The sequence below is a fragment of the Archocentrus centrarchus genome, chromosome 5 (assembly GCF_007364275.1).
Source record: "Archocentrus centrarchus isolate MPI-CPG fArcCen1 chromosome 5, fArcCen1, whole genome shotgun sequence".
NCBI classification, from domain to species: Eukaryota; Metazoa; Chordata; class Actinopteri; order Cichliformes; family Cichlidae; genus Archocentrus; species Archocentrus centrarchus.
Window position 1 is genome coordinate 21,676,975 of NC_044350.1, and position 20,258 is coordinate 21,697,232.

The following is a 20,258-nucleotide window of genomic DNA, read 5'->3' on the forward strand; positions in this document are numbered from 1 at the left end:
ATCCACGACTTAAACTCAGATTTAGGAGGAAAAAACTTCACCTCCTCATGAGATAACACAGCCTTCCGGTGTCAAACTTATTACTCTGCACTGTAAGGTCAAACTCCCAGTGAAGTAACAACAAACAAAATGGATTGTACCAGGAAGCTGCAGCCAGTTTGAGAAAAGCTTTCTTGAGTCGTGACTCTGCTCAGTAAACCATTTATTCAAGTATTTTCAACTAAGAAATCTGACTTCATTTACAATACATTATGCTCACTAGTGCAGGTCCGAGCGCCAATAACTGAGACCAACTCAGACGTGACAATACAGAACATGAGTGTATATACAATAAATTCCACAATCCTTTATCATTTCCACCCTGTAACTACATCTTGCATCCATAGTTCACACATGCACCCAAATAAAACTAGCACATGTACAAAAACACAGAGTGTACATCTCACAGAAGGCATGAACCATTAAAGCCTTTTCACATCAAGGATGTTTTTCCCTGCAAAAAACTGAACAAGAGAAACACGACTTCATCTGAAGTATTCTCTAAGACTGCTTACATATCAGCTGGGTAGTAGAAACACAACTTTTAGCATCACTACTTTTGTGAATGTCAAAGGACTTATTGAATTCAAATGTATAACATTTAATTCAATACATCATGTTTCATATGACAGTTTGAATTTTCCTTTTAATCTTCAGTGCAGCTGAGCCACATAGTTTCAGCTTCATGTACTTATTAATGTACATTTTTAGCTTGTTTGGGTTTTCAAGTGTAATAACAATATTTACTGAATTATTTTCTTGTTTCATGAATGTTTAGTCCCACTAGGAATCAAGTTATTACCCTTGAAATCAAGAATAATCTAGAGACTTTACTGTGGACAATTTAAAGTGGGACGTTTTCTCGGCCTGTGAAACCGTAAAGGACAAAGCTACTGTGGCAAACAAAAAGTAGCATGTGGTCAACTGGCAGCCCGTGGGCCACATCTGGCCTGCCAGAGCTTTTCATCTGACCCCTGAATATTGCTGAAATCAAGACTAGCCTAGGGGAAAAAATATGAGTTCAGATGCAAAAGCCGCTGTTCTCCACCTCCGTCAAACATGAGATAATGATATTTTTGCCAATATCACTATAAAGTACCTTTTGGTGTCCTCATCAGAATCAATTAATTATTATTAATGTGTTACAAAATAATGAAAAATTTAGGTATCATTACAAATGTGGATACACTGCCACAAAAATCAGTACAAGGACAGGTTTCTTAATATGAATTTCACTGATTTTATACCATTTCCTTTGTTGGATGTGTCTGCATTTGCTGTCCCACACACTGGTCTGATGCTTTCAAGCAGTTTAATAAGGCAGTAAATGGCACAAAATGAAAATACTTTTTAAATGTTCTTATTACACTTACCAAATTCTTGGGTAAATCAAACCACTTTGGGGGGTTTTTTGCCTCTATTTTTTATTATTTTATTGAACATTTTGTGCACGTCCATAACATTACTGTCCACCCTGTCTTCATGGGGTAATTGCCCCTTTAAGAAACCAACAAATGAAATCAGTAACATTAACACCCTGAATTTGTCTTTCAAACAGTTGAAACAACTGCAGCAACTACAATGAGTAGCTACATGTCCACTTCGTCACAGGAAAAGCTGATTAAGAGAAAAACTTTTTAGAAAGTCAAAATAGATTTTGAAAACAGCAGCATGTGGTCTCCTTCAACAATCAATAACTTTGCTAGCTGACGGTCCCCCATGTGCTTCTTAGATACTAAATTAATCCAAAAATGTCCACCCTGTTATTGTCCACCCTATCACCAAACCATGCATGACAGGGTGGACTTTGTATTGTATAGTTGGGATTTTTTTTTTTTTTAACACATATTTTGATGAGATGGTGATAATTTTACAGTTCTTTGAACTTTTTTCTCAAATAAGCCTCATACTGCTAAAAAGGGTTAATCATTGATGAGTTTTGTATTGTGTTTTTAGAGCAATGAGTCCAGATGGAGCGGAGACAGCAAAGCAATATTGGGAACACCATGATGCTGCCCGACAGAGGAAGAGATGGCATAAAGACAGAAACACTGGAAAGAAGAAGGGTATCCCTGAGCTCAGTGAGACAGAGAAGGGGCAAAATGAAAAAAAAAAAAAAAGAGTGCGAGAAAGAGCGAGTCGAGTATCCTGCTGCGTTAACTTACCGTGGGAGAAAGTGCATCAGTGCAATTGAGATTTTTATTTTTTTTTAAAGTAACATCCTTGTTTCTACAAGATTATATTAGTCAAATGGCAACTGGACCCAAGCAAACAGCCACACAACTTGAGAAAAAAAAAAATGCATGAGAGTTTGCTTACGATACAACGAAGAACTTAATGTAGAAAGTGTCTCTCAGAGGAGCTCAGCAATTTCTCATACACTTCTTTCTGCCACCTTAGACCCTATTATATGTCTTGATTGTGATGCAAGAAGCTTATGAATGTTCATAATTGTTTTGGAATGTTCATCTTTGTTGACAAAGCGCTTAATAAATCTACTCATGTCAGTAGTTAACACATTTTTGTCCACCCTGTAATTTCTCATTGTTTTGAAAATAATCAAGTTATCACAACATTTTCCTAATAAACTAATCACTGCCAAATAATATTGTTTGAAAAACTGATCAGATCGCAGTTTTTAGAGATTTAGAAAGGAAAACACAACTATCAGATTCTTTGAAGACACAAGCAATTTGCAATTATTTCACTATTTTCAAAAGCCTTCTTTTATCAAATAAACATTATTACTGAGCAAGGGACAAACTAGCTATCTGAAAATGTGCATTTCATAATCACGTCACAGCCAAAGGCACAGCAAAGGTGAACCCAAATGCAGTCATGGAAAGAGGCAAGTCTATAGAGTGAAGCAATTTATTGTACAAAACAAAAATAAAATAAACAATGGTTTGGCTCTCTGGGGTTTTCCTAAAGCTGTACTCCAAATCCTTACAAGCAGCAGGAGGGTGCGTAAATGGAGAGGAGCCAATCTAGACAGAGGGAGAAGGAGAGATGAGTTATGGGCTGAAGTGAGCATAACATAAAGGTACGTAGGGAAGCAGCGCAGGTGGCAGTTTACGTGAGGAGTAGTAATGGAAATGTCCAGAGAGAGAGGCAGGTGGCTGGGTTGGTGTGACGCTTCTTCCATCAGGGCGGGCAGGCTACTTCTGTTAGAAGCTGGCTGGAAGACACTTTACCACAGGCTTTCACAGACACTCTGGCGAAGTCAAGAGGCTAGAGCAAACCCTTAAATACCGTAGTAATGAATGATAACTCGCTGCAGGTGTGCAGGCCCTCCAGCCCCGCCCTACAGAGGACGAGGAACCAGCCTGCCAGCCCTCTGAAACAAAGCAGAGAATAGAAAAACACAACCACAGCACACCGATGCATGACACCACATTGTTATAAAAATTTATTTTCATTTGACTTTGTCCTTGACAGAGTGGACATAGTTTACAATGTGCTCATTTTTTTATCTGCTTGCAGTAAATTCATAAAAAAGCGTGGGAGCTTGACCACCATGCATTTACAATAGCCTAAGCTCAACTTGATACAATGGATATGAAATTAGTTGGGAAACTGTAACTTTAGGGGGCACAAATTATGATGTCCCAAAGGCACTTTTGGGTGATATTGACCCAGGTTGCAATTTCCACAGCGGTTCTTACAACATTTCAATTTGCATCATCCATATTTTGCAGTAACTGAAACAAAAGACAAACACCTATCTTCCCTTCACCTCTCCTTTTGTGCTCTTATTTTAGACTTTTACAGTAATGTGTATTAACAGAGGAGCAGACAGACAGTCAGTAATATCAAACACTGCAGTGCTGATGCTGTGGCTCGAGCTGCCATCCCTTTTTGTTGTAGAGGGTCTTTTTGGTCGCAGAGCTCCCCCTGATAGCCGCTGTAGCACTGACACTGAAAGTCTGCTTGAAAACTCATCTCATCCGCTTTGCCGAGCTCGCCGGTGACTGCCAGTTTGCCGCTTTTCTCAGTGATACTGTGGGTGAGGGGATTCAGATGCAGGTAAACATCACTGTTTGGATTTTTTCGCAGACATCGGCCGTGAGAATCGCAGAGGGTCTGGCTGCACAGTTCTGCTGCCGTGGAGACGTTGAGGAGGTATCGGCTCAGTGTTCCCCGCACATATTTATCCAGGTTGGAGCAGGTGGTCTAGGACAAAAAATAAATAGATTGAATCTTCAAAACTCTCTGTATTTTACTTTTCTCAGATGTAAGTTTTTATTATTCAGAAAAGAAACTACAGCTATCTGTTTGATGTAGGCATTTTTTTAAATTTAAATGTGGTTATGACCAATTTTTATGCACCAGTTTGGTCTTATTACTCAAAACTGAGGGACACATACAAAGGTATAGAAATAAAATTAAAAAAAAATAAAAAATAAAAAAAAAACAGAATGGATATTACTGGTAAGGTCTGACTGCTGTTCTCATAAAAAAAAAAAATTCATTTATCAGACGCTGAATAAGTTACACATCCACTGGAAAAAATGGCAAAAATAACCCTAAAGAATTATTGACTTATTTTAACAACACTGTCTTAAAGATTCTTACACGTGAACATAACACTACAGTATCTAAAAAAAAAACATGGACTGAGCTTATGTTAAGGCTAAGCTAACCACAGCTCTGCAGCATCATTTTAGGTCACAGTCACACAGGCCTAAAGACCTAGCAGGGGAAATATGACTGTTCCCTGACCAAGACTGGAGGTGAGATTGGTCACAAAGAGGTACACCGTGCTGCACCAGAAACCTCTTTGTGATGACTTTGGTCTCTAGCAGACTGCCACTGTCATTTGTGAGGAATAAAGCCAACTTGTCTGCAAACACTCATCGCTATTTCCCAAGCTGCAGTGAAACTGTGAAAAGTGCAATGCAAAACAGAATTGGTGTACTGCTCTGCGAGTAGTTGGCGAGTATTTGCAAGTCATATCTCCCACGCAAACTACGGGCGACCACAGCAATCTGCTAGCGACTGAAGCAATTGGAAGCACGTTTTTGGTGCAGCACCCTCTTTGTAGCTGATTTCACTTAGCAACTGCAAAGAGCCGAACTGGATTCACACACTGAAGCCCCTTTGGCATGAATGAAGAACTGAATTTGTCATGTTTCCTCTAACTTGTTATATTTGAAGCATCTTTATGCTTGGACATTTTTGTACTTTTAATTTTTAATGTGTATTGCTTTATTATTTGTAAAATTTTAAGGTAACTAAAACACCTGTTTCCAAAATAAAGACAAACACAGGAAGACTAAAATGCCTTTTTGTCAGATACTTTACTCAAATGCTCCAAAAACATAATATAAGGATTGAATATTTCCAATCAAACTGGTCAACTGTTGCTGCAAAACATCCCCATTTTGCTGATTCTTGATTTCAAGATTTTGGATCAAATGGCCAAAATGGGATCAAAAATCCCTGTCAGTGTATATGTGACAACCAATGCCTTAGTATCTGTTTGTTGCATTATTAATATTGGTGTTGATGCTTACTTTGTTGTGTGCATAAGCTTTATCTCCCCACATGATAATTCCAGCTGCTCCCAGAGCCACACTCTCCCCGATGGTGGACACAAGATCAGTCTGTAAAAGATTACAGGTCAAACAAAAGGAAAACAGTCAATTAAGTTTCAGAGGTTCCGGCTACATTAAGTGAAGTGCAGCACAAGATCTACTGTGTTTATTCTCCTATAAAGAAATGGTCTACAGGGGGTTTAGACTGACTTTTAACTTGACCAACACCCATCCTGCCTACTCTGCACAAATGAAAGGTACTGGGATCCTTGAATGCCAACAGGACAGGAAAGGACTGCAGCTGCAGATAAGAAGCAAACTATGCAGCATGCACTGATATAAAGGGCTTAGTGATAGTTCTATATGTTAGACTTCGATTGAGAATTAATGTGAAAAAGACAAAAGGACAAAATGTGCATAATGTCTGCTTAAGAAATGTTTAGCATCATAGTCAGTAACACAGTCAGTTCAAAACTTCAGTGTGGCAACGGAAAAAGCAGAGGAACCAAATTCATCACTAGCGTCACCTCGGTCAGCTGTTCCAGGGAGTTGGTGTAGGTGGGCCGTGTGTACACAAAAACAGGACGTGCCAACCCATCACCTGATGAGGCCAAATGCATCCCCTCTTTTACGCGGTTCCGCACAAACTGACGTCCGGAGGCTGAGGAACGCAGCAAGCTGCTCATGTAGATAGAAGGGAAGAGGGCTGTGCTCTCAGTCCACAACCATTTCAGCTGGTCATTGCGGGTCACCTCCACATCAGGACAGTGACCCGTGTAGCTCTCCAGAGTGCGCCTGTAATCGTGGTTGTAGCAGTCAGGGAACAGGTAAAAACCCCACAGCTGGTTGGGCCTCAGGTTCTTAGCATTCTTCAGTGTTTCTAGCATGAACTTCTTGGCAGACATCTCAAACTCCTGCTGGGCCACTCTTGTCACCTCTTCATGAGGCCAGGTTGGGTTCTTCTGGTGCACCAGCTGACGAGAAAGTCTCCGGTAAACATCTTTGGTATCCCAGTTACGTATCCAGAGGGGACGCCACTCCTCCCAGTCAATAACAGCTAAACCTGTGGCCCATTTTTCCTGTATGTACTTCTCAACACCGCTTGCCATTTGGTCCAGGTGCTGGTCGAGATTAGCCACCTGTGGGAGCCCCCCATTCACTGGTGTTTCATCTGCCTCAAAATAGGGGTACAAGCCCATGCGCTCCTTGTAGAAGATGGTCAGATTCTGATTGACAAATCCCTCAGTGGGTGAGGCCACAATCTGGAACTGGGCCAGCTGAAAATGAATGTTATGCCGTGGGGCACAGTCCTCAATCAGGGCATTCCAAGCCAGGAGCAGAGGCTTTTGAGAATACAGCGGCCATCTCGTGGGTTTCAGTCCCAAGGCACAGAGGCAGTCCCATTGCAGGACAATCAGCAGCAGAGCCTTCGAGGCTGACAGAGTCCCGTACAACATGTCTTCAGATATGGATGGACAGAAAAGACTGCCACACTCTGCTCTACAATTCACAGAGGAGAATGGCATTTTAGTTTTCTGAATATACTATTTCAGAAAGAGATGTTTTCTTTGCAGTAAATTCACAATCACTCTCTGTGGGCATGTGTAACAAAAAAAATCAATGCTATCAATGCTAAGAAAAAAAAGTAACAAGCATCTTTCCATAGTCACTACAGTTACTGGTGCATATTTACATGCCTCCCCTGTCATCATGACAAGTAAAATACTAACAATGATAACAGAAAATACATTTGACCAATTGACTGTTCTATAAAACTGTTTTCTGAATTATTTCAACACTTTAATGGTCAAAATCGCGGAATTTATGCATTGCCTGTTCAAGGAAGAAATGCTTGGTGAGCCAGTGCAGTGCTGTGTCTCAACTCTGGTGGCGCTGTGTCACATACAATAAATGAAGCAAGCAGTTTGCGCATTCCCATTGCTGTCTCTCTTTATATCGCCAATATACACGTTTGGTTACAGATGTGCTACACATGCTGATGTTCCACAGTTTGTCTAACATATTTGTGATCGGTCATAAATGCATGGCGCATGGACCTCATCTTCAAATAAAGCTAATATATTTTTTTTAATTTTTTTTTTTAAAAAGAGAGACCCCCCCCCCCCCCCCCCCCCAAAAAAAAAAAAAAAAAAAAAAAGTTTGACCTTACATTAAAAATGGTTTTTTGGCATTATTGTGTAACAGTGTGAAGTTGATCAAAGCATAATTAATCATTAGCATAAGACTGAAATATAAGCTTCTATTTTGGGTTCATATATGTGAAGGGTCAGTGCCGCACCCGTCTCAAACCTCACCGCACGTCACTGCATCCAACACGCAAATAACATAAAGGAACTTCAATATAATTACAGTTTGCAGCTCTTTTATTAGCAATGACAAAAGGCAAAGTTAATCAACTTCAGTCTCCCTACATATGGATACTTTACCTTTACTGGCAGACTGAGGAAGTGTTCCCAAAAAAAGAAAAAAGAAGTCTGCAACTTCACTCTGCGTTTTTGCGTTGCTTTGAAAACAAACAAACAAACAAACAAACAAAAAAAATCAAAGCACTTAAGTGTAAGAAAATGACGACATGCAGGTGTGTTGTGTCTTGTAACCTCGGCTCCGCAGCTCCTTGCGGTCCGTAAAATATAGTGCAGTGGCCCCCGCGATGTTGTCATCATTAGCAACTCGTTCGGTCCGGGGTGCCAAACCACTCTCAGGATGTTCCATTCCATTTTTAGAAAAAGGGAACTGGGGGAACGGAGAAACAACCCGGACATCCTAAAAACTCTATCAGCGGCTCTAATGCGCTTCGGCGACGTGTTTCTTCACTTCAAATTTTCAAACTTCAAGTATCAGTTTAGTGAGACGTGCTTTGATTGCGTCCCGTTCTCTTTTTTCACAAGGGTAAACTTCATGACCCGATTTAGCGCCTGAATGAGTCGGTCCAATAAAGTTCGCCTCCACTCCTCCACTCTCTAGGGTATTGAGAAATGTGGAGAGTTTTATTTATTTGTTTTTGGTTTAAAACAGCATTTTTCTCTTTAAAACGAGTAAAATAACAACACTCAAACAAAACTAAAGCAAACTAAATCACCCAGACACGGGACAACCACACCCTTGAGTGAAGACCTCAATCCCAGGAAAACACAGCAAACATGAAGACAAAGGGTAGGGGGAAACCACCACCTAAGCCACCAGTACTGCCACCACCACAGCCGCCAACAACTGAAAAACAATCAATGAAAAATAAAAACCCATTAATGAACAGAAAATAAACACAACCAAATGAACAAAAATGGGGACAGTAACAACCCCCCCCCCCCCCTCCCCCCGCCCACACACACACACACACACACACACACACACACACACACGTAGCCTATATGGACGCCAAGAGCTACAAGTACCTTGAAATCCCACAGGCAAATGGGAACCACGAAGAGGCCACTAGGAAAGCTGCAACCAAAAATTGCCTGCAGAGAGTAAGGCAAGTCCTGAGGAGTCAGCTGAATGGGAAGAACAAGATCCAGGCAATCAACACCTATGTCCTGCCGGTCGTTAGATACACCGCTGGGATAATAAGCTGGCCAAAGGAGGCGATAGAAGCCACTGACATCAAGACAAGAAAGTTCCGTACCATGCATGGAGTGTGTCACCCCAAATCCAGCACCCTGAGACTGTACATTAAGCGGAAGGAAGGAGGCCGAGGATTAGTGAGTGTCAGAACCACTATCCTGGATGAAACAACAAAGATTCATGACTACATCAGGTACAACTGCTTAGTGAATACCTCAGTCAGTAGACCCCAGAGAACAAAGAGGAGCAAGAACAGGAACCCTCATGGAAGGCCCTTGCAGGGCATGTACCACTGGCAGATAGAAGAAGAAGCTAATACTGAAAAATCCTACCAATGGCTGGACAACGCTAGGCTGAAAGACAGCACACAGGCGCTGATGGTGGCAGCACAGAGACAAGCTCTAAGCACAAGATCGATATAGGCTGGGGTCTACCATACCAGGCAAGATCCCAGGTTCAGGCTCTGCAGAGATGCCCTTAAGACAATCCAGCACATAACAACAGGGTGCAAGATGCTAGCAGGCAGGGCATATATAGAACGCCATAACCAAGTGGCTGGAATAGTACAGGTGCTGGTCATAAAATTAGAATATCATGAAAAAGTTGATTTGTTTCAGTAATTACATTCAAAAAATGAAACTTGTATTATATTCATTAATTACACATAGACTGATATATTTCAAATGTTTATTTCTTTTAATTTTGATGATTATAACTGACAACTAATGAAAACCCCAAATTCAGTATCTCAGAAAATCAGAATATTACTTAAGACCAATACAAAAAAAGGATTTTTAGAAATGTTGACCAACTGAAAAGTATGAACATGAAAAGTATGAGCATGTACAGCACTCAATACTTAGTTGGGGCTCCTTTTGCCTGGATTACTGCAGTAATGTGGCGTGGCATGGAGTCGATCAGTCTGTGGCACTGCTCAGGCGTTATGAGAGCCCAGGTTGCTCTGATAGTGGCCTTCAGCTCTTCTGAATAGTTGAGGCTGGCGTATCACATCTTCCTCTTCACAGTACCCCATAGATTTTCTATGGAGTTAAGGTCAGGCAAGTTTGCTGGCCAATTAAGAACAGGGGTACCATGGTCCTTAAACCAGGTACTGGTAGCTTTGGCACTGTGTGCAGGTGCCAAGTCCTGTTGGAAAATGAAATCTGCATCTCCATAAAGTTGGTCAGCAGCAGGAAGCATGAAGTGCTCTAAAACTTCCTGGTAGACGGCTGTGTTGACCTTAGACCTCAGAAAACACAGTGGACCAACACCAGCAGATGACATGGCACCACAAACCATCACAGACTGTGGAAACTTTGCACTGGACCTCAAGCAACGTGGATTCTGTGCCTCTCCTCTCTTCCTCCAGACTCTGGGACCTTGATTTCCAAAGGAAATGCAAAATTTACTTTGATCAGAGAACATAACTTTGGAGCACTCAGCAGCAGTCCAGTCCTTTTTGTCTTTAGCCCAGGCGAGATGCTTCTGATGCCGTCTCTTGTTCAAGAGTGGCTTGACACAAGGACTGTGACAGCTGAAACCCATGTCTGCATATGTCTGTGTGTGGTGGTTCTTGAAGCACTGACTCCAGCTGCAGTCCACTCTTTGTGAATCTCCCCCACATTTTTGAATGGGTTTTGTTTCACAATCCTCTCCAGGGTGCAGTTATTCCTACTGCTTGTACACTTTTTCTACCACATCTTTTCCTTCCCTTCTCTATTAATGTGCTTGGACACAGAGCTCTGTGAACAGCCAGCCTCTTTAGCAATGACCTTTTGTGTCTTGCCCTCCTTGTTCAAGGTGTCAGTGGTCGTCTTTTGGACAACTGTCAAGTCAGCAGTCTTCCCCATGATTGTGTAGCCTACAGAACTAGACTGAGAGACAATTTAAAGGCCTTTGCAGGTGTTTTGAGTTAATTAGCTGATTAGAGTGTGGCACCAATATTCAATATTGAACCTTTTCACAATATTCTAATTTTCTGAGATACTGAATTTGGGGTTTTCATTAGCTGTCAATTATAATCATCATAATTAAAAGAAACAAACATTTGAAATATATCAGTCTATGCGTAATGAATGAATATGTCAAGGATCAGCTGTGTGGCAGGCAGGAAGGGGACCCCAATGCAGACGAGGTAGGTGGATAAACAGTCTTTATTTGGGTGAATGCAGAATGGAACCAGGACCATAACCAGAACTGAAACCAAGAATAAAGGGAACCACAGAGAAACACGGAAGGGCCACAGCAGGGGAGCGGAGGACGACGACGCGACAACAGGCAGCGAAAACACGGGACTTAAATACACAGGATAACAGGGGGAGTTGGAACAGCTGGGAGACATATAATATACAAGTATATAATATACAAGTTTCACTTTTTGACTAGAATTACTGAAATAAATCAACTTTTTCATGATATTCTAATTTTATGACTAGCACCTGTATACAGGAACATCTGTCCCAAGGGTGGTTGAGAATGACCAAGCCAAAATCCAGTGGGACTTCCAGATACAGATGGCTAACCACCAGAGGATGCATCAGTAGCAACATTGTTTCAACCTGCTGTGTGGGACCATTTTAGTGCTACCTTGATGACAGCGATAGGAAAGTGGTGGATAAAACTGCAATGCATGTAAGCATGTGTTGCTTATGCTAGCGGCAGCACATCCAATATGTTGGCTTATTTATGGAGACATCATCCCTATGTGTCAGTTGACACTGCAAGGAAGAGAGTGAGGTAAGAAAGAACAACTTCTAATCCCCACAGCTTTTAAACAGCCTCTTGGTGAAAAGTCAGACAGGGTAAAAGCCATAATGAAAGCACTGGGAAGTTTCATAGTTAAAGATATGCAACCTTATGCCGTGGTAGAGGATGCGGGATTTCAGTATATCATTAAAGTACTCAAGCCACACTTTAACTTTTGATAATAAATAGCCACATTTCTTTGATTGCATTTCAAATATTGCACTCCTCTTAAGTGGGAAAACAATTTTTCTATTAAGAGCTATCAGAGAACTGAACAATTTTTTTCTGTGTTTATTTTGAAGAAAGGAAAGTATTATGCTGGTTGACGTTATTCTTCACTTTATGTTGATGGCCTTTGTCTATGATGTGGTCATAAAAATAGCAAAGTTAAAGTTTTTTGTTTGTACAAATATAGTGGTGATGGCTTTAAGCACCATCTTCCGCTTTTATTTAATCAGAAAATATTTGTAAGAACCACAGTAAAGTTAACTGATTAATCTAGAATCTAAATTTCAGTCAGACAGTGCAGTCTTTATGTTCTGAACGTGAACAAAAGGTCTTAAAAGAAAATACATTTCTTTTAGTTAAGATTCGAAAGTAAATAACTATTTTTGTACTTAGGGATTTAAGGAAAGCAGCAAATTTTGGGGCTAAATCAAAAGCATTTTTAAATCAGCAATGTCTCCACTTACTGTACAAAAATCTCACCTTGCTTCGACCTAAGACTGTCACAATGATGTGCCTCATTCTTTCAGTTTTTGCATGGCTACATGACATGTCCTTGAAAGTAACTGATGTTTTAAACACTGTAAATGTTGGATTATCTGTTGCTGATGTATGGTATTTCTGGAGTGTTGGCAAATTTCCAACCTATTTAAACCGAACCAAACCCAAAACCGTGACCCCAAAAGCGTGATACGAACCGAACCATTCCACCCCTAATATGTGCGTAAAATTATAAACACAGGTCTTTTGGTTCAGTTGAAGTGCTTTGTAATCATCACGCTGATATTTAAGTAAAGAACTTTAAAGTTTCTTTCCACTCATGCACTGAACACACTTCAGAAAGTGGGCATAAAGCATCTGGCATGCAGATTTCACTACTGCCTGGAGCATGTGATGACAGCTACTGGCAATGGCTTAGCAAAGGAACCAAGTACCACATACTGTCATGTTGCCAAGAACAGTAGATGTGACAGTGAAGAGGAGATGATAGAGGCCATGGTAGAGGCCAATTAATTTAACAACCAGAAGTGGATTGGAAAAACTGAGAAATCCAAATGTGAGTTGTTCTTGAAAGTGCTTTTGTGATTACTGTTAAAACTGTTGCTTACATCTTTAGTCCGTGAGAAAATTCTGAAACACAGCATTCCTGGAAAAGTTAGTGTTTTCTTTAACAGATACATGTGAACTGAAAGATGCCTGAGCACATGACTGGGAATAGGTGGGGGCCCTGGAAATCTGCTGATTTCCTGTGACAAAATCCATTCCGTTTGTTTTGTTTCTGAGCTTTGCTGACTCACCTCACCATGTCATCAGTTTCTCTGCAGAGTGCTTAAGGAAAAAGTGGACAAATCCATGTGAATGAAAAGAGAGGGAAAGGAACAAAGGAATTGCTTCATTTCCATCTACTCTCGGCTTTCCGTTGACTTTTGCCTACCGAACATAACATCAGTTGAAGTCACGAATAATCAGGAAGCAAAAACAACATCAGGGAAACTGGAAAAACACCCTGCCATCTTCACTTTGTGTCCTAAACCCTTCATGGGTACCAACTTAATATCAGTACCACCATGCAATATAATACCATCTGAAAAGCATCTGATTGGCAACAGCTTCATTATTCAACAATAATCCCAAACACCCTGCTAATGCAGTAAAAGCATACCTTGATAGAAGAACACACAGTGGAAGACCACCTTTAATGGATTAGTCTTCCCAGAGCCCGGACCTCAACATTACTGAAGCAGTGTGGGATCATCTTGACAAACCTTCAAGAAGCCTGGACAACTGTTCCTGAAGAGTACTTAAAGAAATGACAAGAAAGATGCCTAAAAATGCTCAGGCTGTGTTAAAGAATAAGGCTGGTCATACCAAATACTGACTTTCAAATTCATTAGAATTGTACAAACTCTGTTTTAGTTGTATTTCCATGTATGTTTGCATGTTTCAATAAATCGCTGCACCTATTTTACATTTTCCTAGAAAAATATTTTTTAAAAATGAGGGGTTACTCAAGACAGTGCTGTACATCCAGGACTTAAACTCAGATTAAAGAGGAAAAACTTCACCTCCTCATGAGATAACACAGCCTTCCAGTGTCAAACTTATTACTCTGCACTGTAAGGTCAAACTCCCAGTGAAGTAACAACAAACAAAATGGATTGCACCAGGAAGCTGCAGCCAGTTTGAGAAAAGCTTTCTTGAGTCGTGACTCTGCTCAGTAAACCATTTATTCAAGTATTTTCAACTAAGAAATCTGACTTCATTTACAATACATTATGCTCACTAGTGCAGGTCCGAGCGCCAATAACTGAGACCAACTCAGACGTGACAATACAGAACATGAGTGTATATACAATAAATTCCACAATCCTTTATCATTTCCACCCTGTAACTACATCTTGCATCCATAGTTCACACATGCACCCAAATAAAACTAGCACATGTACAAAAACACAGAGTGTACATCTCACAGAAGGCATGAACCATTAAAGCCTTTTCACATCAAGGATGTTTTTCCCTGCAAAAAACTGAACAAGAGAAACACGACTTCATCTGAAGTATTCTCTAAGACTGCTTACATATCAGCTGGGTAGTAGAAACACAACTTGTAGCATCACTACTTTTGTGAATGTCAAAGGACTTATTGAATTCAAATGTATAACATTTAATTCAATACATCATGTTTCATATGACAGTTTGAATTTTCCTTTTTAACTGGAGACCGCAGGTCCAGGTCTTGACTGCAGCTCTCTGGACTGGAACCAAGACTGTGAGAAGAGGACCTGTGGCTGCACCTCATGGCAGATGAGTCACTGTGCAACTTGTCACACCTCACAGAGGACGATGGGGAAATCGACATGAATACACGGGTGCTCAAGCTTCACAATTCCCTGAGAAACAAAGCAGACAATTTTCACATTCAAAAGAACTGATGGTGACGATACCCCCCCCCCATCACTGCCACAGCGTGTTCCTGGCTTACCTGCGGAATCAGATTTTTCTGAATCCTCTTCAACTTGGACTTCTTTCTGCCATTTTTTGTCACGACGGTCTCCTCGTAGAATTCATGGGCAAGGTCACCATCTTCATCATAGTACAAAGAACTGCAGACAGACAATCCTGTCAGACTGAACATCGGGGTGGGGGTGGGGGGGTGTAGCCTTTACCTCCCTACTAGTAATCGTATCTTAAATGGTTGTCTCACTGAAAACAAAAAATGTCTCACTCCCCTTCAGTGCAACTGAGCCGCACAGTTTCAGCTTCATGTACTTATTAATGTACATTTTTAGCTTGTTTGGGTTTTCAAGCGTAATAACAATATTTGCTAATATTTCAATATTATTTTCTTTTGTCATGAATCTTTAGTCCCACTAGGAATCAAGTTATTACCCTTGAAATCAAGAATAATTTAGAGACTTTACTGTGGACAGTTTAAAGTGGGGCATTTTTTCGGCCTGTGAAACCGTAAATGACAAAACTACTGTGGCAAACAAAAAGTAGCATGTGGTCAACTGGCGGTCCGTGGGCCACATCTGGCCCGCCAGAACTTTCCATCCAGATCCCCCCCGAATATTGCTGAAATCAAGACTAGCCTAGTGAGGAAAAAATATGATGAGTTCAGATGCAAAAGCCGCTGTTCTCCACCTCTGTCAAAAATAAGATAATATATTTACGGAATCCTTTCCATATGTACTGTACACCAATCAACCATGTCACATCATAACCCATTAAATACCCGTCTCTGACTAGTATAAATTATTAAAAGCCTCAAAATGCCACTTCCCATTGCCCGCAAAAGCCTCCATGCCTGTAAAATGAAATTACTGAACTTTACCATAAGAAAAAAAAAAAAAAAACTCTTTTAAAAGAAAAGCATCCAGGCAGATTTAGAGGGTTTTGCATCTGAACTCTTCACGTTCCTATATGCATTTAAAAAAACAAAACAAAAAAAACCAAACAACAAAAACACCTTCGGAAAAGTTGATTGTGCATAGATAAACTCATTGCTCTCATTTTATTGTTTCCTGTGCTCATTATATGTATAATGAGAACAGCTGCACACAATTGCAGCATTTCCATAACAACCGTCAACATAAAGAAGAACATGTAAGTGCAAGAATTGCACATCATATCATTAAAAATAGTTTAAATTTGAACGGAAAATCAAATAAGAATGTATCACTGTTATGTATAATGTATACAATATTAATTTTATTGTACTTTATGAGAGCATCTGGCCCTCACACTGTCCGATGAGAAAAATTTCGGCCCTTGGACAAATGTAGTTGATGGCCCCTGCTCTACTGCATTTGAATCGGTGAGCAGATAAGGCTCATTCTACAATTGGAGGACAATTTAGGCTTCAAAATTTATGTAAAATGTATAATCGATCTATAATTTTCTGTTATGTATTTAAGAAAAACAAATAATAAAACTAAAAAATAAAGATCTGCCCAGCTCAGGCATCAAAGGTACACTTTTTATGAGATATTGTATTCATTGTGTGCTACGCTTGGTGCAGCCCTGTTTACAATACTCCCAACCTGAAAAAGTAGACGTTCAAAATATTGTTTAATAAAGTTTTGACCATTAAGTTAGACAGTCCCCCTCATAATAAATACTCATTCGATTTCAGATAAGACTTAATTTATATTAATTTAAGCAACCTTCAAAATCTACCTTGCCCAACTTTTCAATCATCACTGTTTTTTTTTTTTTTTTTTAGTAATTTTAGTATTTTCATTTATGATTATTTTATTAAAAATTTTATGGTAATAACTCCACACAGAAAGGCCCTGGACCTTCTTGCTGTGAGGCACCAGTGCTAACCACCACACCACCGTGCTACCCCTCCACAAATTGTGCCAACATTCCCACATTTGACGAATTCACAATTTGCTCCCTGAGTCTGTGTGGGTTCTCACCAGGTACTCCGGCTTCCTCCCACAGCCCAGAGACATACAGTTAGTGGGGTTAGGTTAACTAGTGATTCTAAATTGCCCATAGGTGTGAATGTGAGTGCGAATGGTTGTCTGTCTTTTTGCGTTAGCCTTGTGACAGACTGGCAACCTGTCCGGGGTGTACCTTGAAATGGATAAGCGGAAGAAATGGATATGCTAACAGGATTGCACAATATAACCGGGTCGAATGGAAAAATTGTAAGAAGATCTGAGCTGTGGAATGTAATGGAGTGTGAAAGTCAAGGATAAATGTAGTTACATAAATAAAGGAAGGAAACTTTATTTTCTTTTGGTAATGTGGGTTAACAGGGCTGCCTTGGTTAGAGTGATGCACTCAAACTAGTCAAAAAAGACTGGAAAAATACCCATAGTGTTAGCACGTGACGCATGTCCTCTCACTCTCATGATTCCAGGCTAAATAGGTTTCAGTGACAGAGCTGTACATATGTTGTAGGCCACAACTTGCAGTGCATAATTCCTGTTCTTTAAAATATGTTGATAACTAAAAAAACAAAAAATCATTTACCAATTATAAGAGACGTGTCAACAAACATCAAATCAAAAGAAAAAAATGGCTGTTAAAAATGAACTGTTATATCTGACATGAAGTTTGATTATGTCTTGTGGAGGAGGGATGTCTCAAGTAGGGCTGTTATTGTCAACATTGTCGACAATAACAACATTGAAAATAGTTGATGACGAATTTAATTGTCGATAATAGTCGTTTTTTTATTACTGATGATTTTTTTTTTAACGGAGTGAGACGTCTTCCTGTTTCGGCGGCATGTTTAGTCACCGGCTACTGGTGAAACTGTGCCAACTTTGTTTTACAGGGAAGAAAAAGTACTATATATTTTTTTTTATGATTGGAAAAATGGACCGTTAAATTTATATCACCAGCAAACCTGATTCAAGTTTTTGAATGAAGTATCCATCTTCCGTGTGTTTACTAGCACATTTTAAATAACCTTATGCTAAATATAAAAGCTGATAGCTAAATAAGTGCCATTTCATAATTATGTGATTCATAATCTGATTAGTCAACTAATCGTTTCAATAGTCGATGACTAATCGACTATCAAAATAGTCATTAGTTGCAGCCCTAGTCTCAAGAGCTATTTTGTAAATTAAATAATATTTTGGAAACGCTTTTTCAACAACATGGTTTACGTTTCATCTCGGGGAAAGTATTTACACAGCAAACGTATGTTTTAGTATTCCATGCATGGATTGTTTTCAAATTCATGGGTGGGACAGAAAATGTCATCTAATTGTGAATAGCCCATAAAACCACACTCAACATCATATCATTTGCATTATTTATTTACCTCCTCCTGGTAAAAACAAACGGTGTTGCATTCTTAGAGCCTTTCAGCCGGGCCAGGGACTGCTCATTCCCATCGCTTCCTGAATCGCCTCCACTGCCTGAGAAAGGCCAGACACCTTTGGCTTTGGATCCACTTCCTCCCATTCTCAGAGATAAGGCATAGTTAGTCTCAATTTAGAGCATTCAGTCTGCTTGGTGGCCAGATGCTCTTAATAGCTTACCAAGGTCAGAACCTGAAAAGTGAAAGTACACAAATAAGTACATTTCACCGCCTGGTGGCCGAGTGAACGGTTTACTCAGCTGTCAGCTGAAGGCATCGTTTGTTTACTGACTGCTGGCTCTGTTTTAATAAGCATAACACAGGGTTCACCGCAGGGACTCAATTAAACCAAACCCACGGGAACGCCTAACTGTAATAATAATTCATTTGTGTGTGCGTTTTATATCATTAGGCTACACTACTTTAGCTTCAACATAAGCTAACCAACTGGGCCACAAAAAAAAGCCGAACCTAAACGCAACATATGTGACTAATAACACTTGACACCTTACCACAGTCAGTTAAAAACACAGCCACGGTTTCCTACCATAGCTTGCACCTTCTATATTTTACACACGCACCCGTTTGATGTGCGGTGACCTACATTTGGCTAATAACTACCCGCTAACAGCACCTGCAGTGCTGGTTGAGGTGAGCTAACAGGCTGTTAGCTTCGACCACTGACGCAGGTTAAACAATAGGAACCTGGAAAAATCACAGACAGGTCTGCAAATACGCTTCTGCCTCACAAACGGGCTTATGGTAAATATCTTACCTCATCGTACACTAAACCGGCATGTCCTGTCATAACTTTTACTACTAGCTATGTTTAGCTAGCACGGGGTGTTGCTGTCCGAGAGATGATGATGATGATGGGATCAGCTGATCTGACCAATCGTTAAAGCAAAAAAACATCCACAATATTTAACTAAATATTAGGTCGTAAAGGTGCGTTAAATTAGGAGTCTTTTTATGTGTCAAGTGCATGTTCATACTGACATCTAAATTAAAAAGTTAAATATGATGCATACAGTACTATGAGAAAGTGTGAACTGATTCCTTATTTTTTTCCCCATATTTCGCACATTTATACGTTCATATAATCAAATAAATGTTAATATTAGACAAAGATAGCCCGAGTAAATACGAAGTGCAGTTTTTAAATGAGAATTTCATTCATTACGGGAAATCCTTAAATGAAACCTAGGACCAAACCTACCTGGGCCTGTGTGAAAAAGTAATTACCCACTCTTGTTAAATCATGAATTAACTGTGATTAACCACGTTTGTTTTTCGGAAAGCTGGGTTTAATTTCACTAGCCACACCCAGGCCTGATTACTGTCAGATCTGTTGAATGAAAAAAAAAAAAAAAATCCCTTAAAGAAAACCCATCTAACAACATGAAATAGGCTTAAAGATCTCAAAAGGCAACACATGCCACAATCTAAAGAAACAAGAACAGACGAGAAACAAAGTCAGTGATATCTCAGTCTGTAAAGGGTTACAGAGTCATTTCTAATGCTTTGGGACACCAGTGAACCACAGTGAGAGGCATTGTCCAGAAATGGAGAAAACTTGGAACAGTGCTGAAGCTTCCCAGAAGTGGCCAGCCCACCAAAATTACTCCAAGAGCACATCGAAGACTCATCCAGGAGGTCACCAAAGAACCCAGAACAACATTTAAAGTGCTGCAGGCCTCACTTATCTCAGTTAAGATCAGACTTCATGATTTAACGATAAGAAAGAGACTGGGCAGAAATGGCATCCATGGGAGAGTTCCAAGGAGAAAATCACTGCTGAC

At 40.1% G+C, this 20,258-nt stretch overlaps 2 protein-coding genes across 3 annotated transcripts; both read right to left on the minus strand.

The window, feature by feature from the left end:
* Positions 1-3,464: 3,464 nt before the first annotated feature.
* LOC115780856 (hyaluronidase-2-like) lies at positions 3,465-8,198 on the minus strand. Of its 2 annotated transcripts, XM_030730274.1 has the most exons (4): positions 8,024-8,198; positions 6,104-7,076; positions 5,556-5,645; positions 3,465-4,212 (listed from the first exon to the last, which is right to left on the minus strand). In XM_030730274.1, the coding sequence occupies exons 2-4, from the start codon at positions 7,031-7,033 to the stop codon at positions 3,820-3,822; spliced, it is 1,413 nt and encodes a 470-aa protein (XP_030586134.1). In that variant the 5' UTR covers positions 7,034-7,076; positions 8,024-8,198; the 3' UTR covers positions 3,465-3,819. The 2 variants fall into 2 exon arrangements, with proteins under 2 accessions (XP_030586134.1, XP_030586135.1); XM_030730275.1 differs by lacking the exon at positions 8,024-8,198 and having other exon boundaries at positions 6,104-7,096.
* A 6,149-nt stretch (positions 8,199-14,347) lies between these two features.
* Positions 14,348-19,373, minus strand: tusc2a (tumor suppressor 2, mitochondrial calcium regulator a). The gene is made up of 4 exons (XM_030730276.1): positions 19,232-19,373; positions 18,418-18,649; positions 15,112-15,232; positions 14,348-15,019 (listed from the first exon to the last, which is right to left on the minus strand). Exons 2-4 carry the CDS (start codon positions 18,558-18,560, stop codon positions 14,954-14,956), a joined length of 330 nt encoding a protein of 109 aa, XP_030586136.1. The 5' UTR covers positions 18,561-18,649; positions 19,232-19,373; the 3' UTR covers positions 14,348-14,953.
* Between the last annotated feature and the right edge of the window lie 885 nt (positions 19,374-20,258).

Coding starts and splice junctions, on each gene's coding strand:
- LOC115780856 (XM_030730274.1), bottom strand. CDS start 7,033: ATGTTGTACGGGACTCTGTCAGCCTCGAAGGCTCTGCTGCTGATTGTC. Junction 5,646..6,103: donor CCCTGGAACAGCTGACCGAG/GTGACGCTAGTG, acceptor AATCTTTTACAG/ACTGATCTTGTGTCCACCAT. Junction 4,213..5,555: donor AAGCTTATGCACACAACAAA/GTAAGCATCAAC, acceptor TTTTTGTCCTAG/ACCACCTGCTCCAACCTGGA.
- tusc2a (XM_030730276.1), bottom strand. CDS start 18,560: ATGGGAGGAAGTGGATCCAAAGCCAAAGGTGTCTGGCCTTTCTCAGGC. Junction 15,233..18,417: donor TTTGTTTTTACCAGGAGGAG/GTAAATAAATAA, acceptor GTCTGTCTGCAG/TTCTTTGTACTATGATGAAG. Junction 15,020..15,111: donor AGAAAAATCTGATTCCGCAG/GTAAGCCAGGAA, acceptor TTTGTTTCTCAG/GGAATTGTGAAGCTTGAGCA.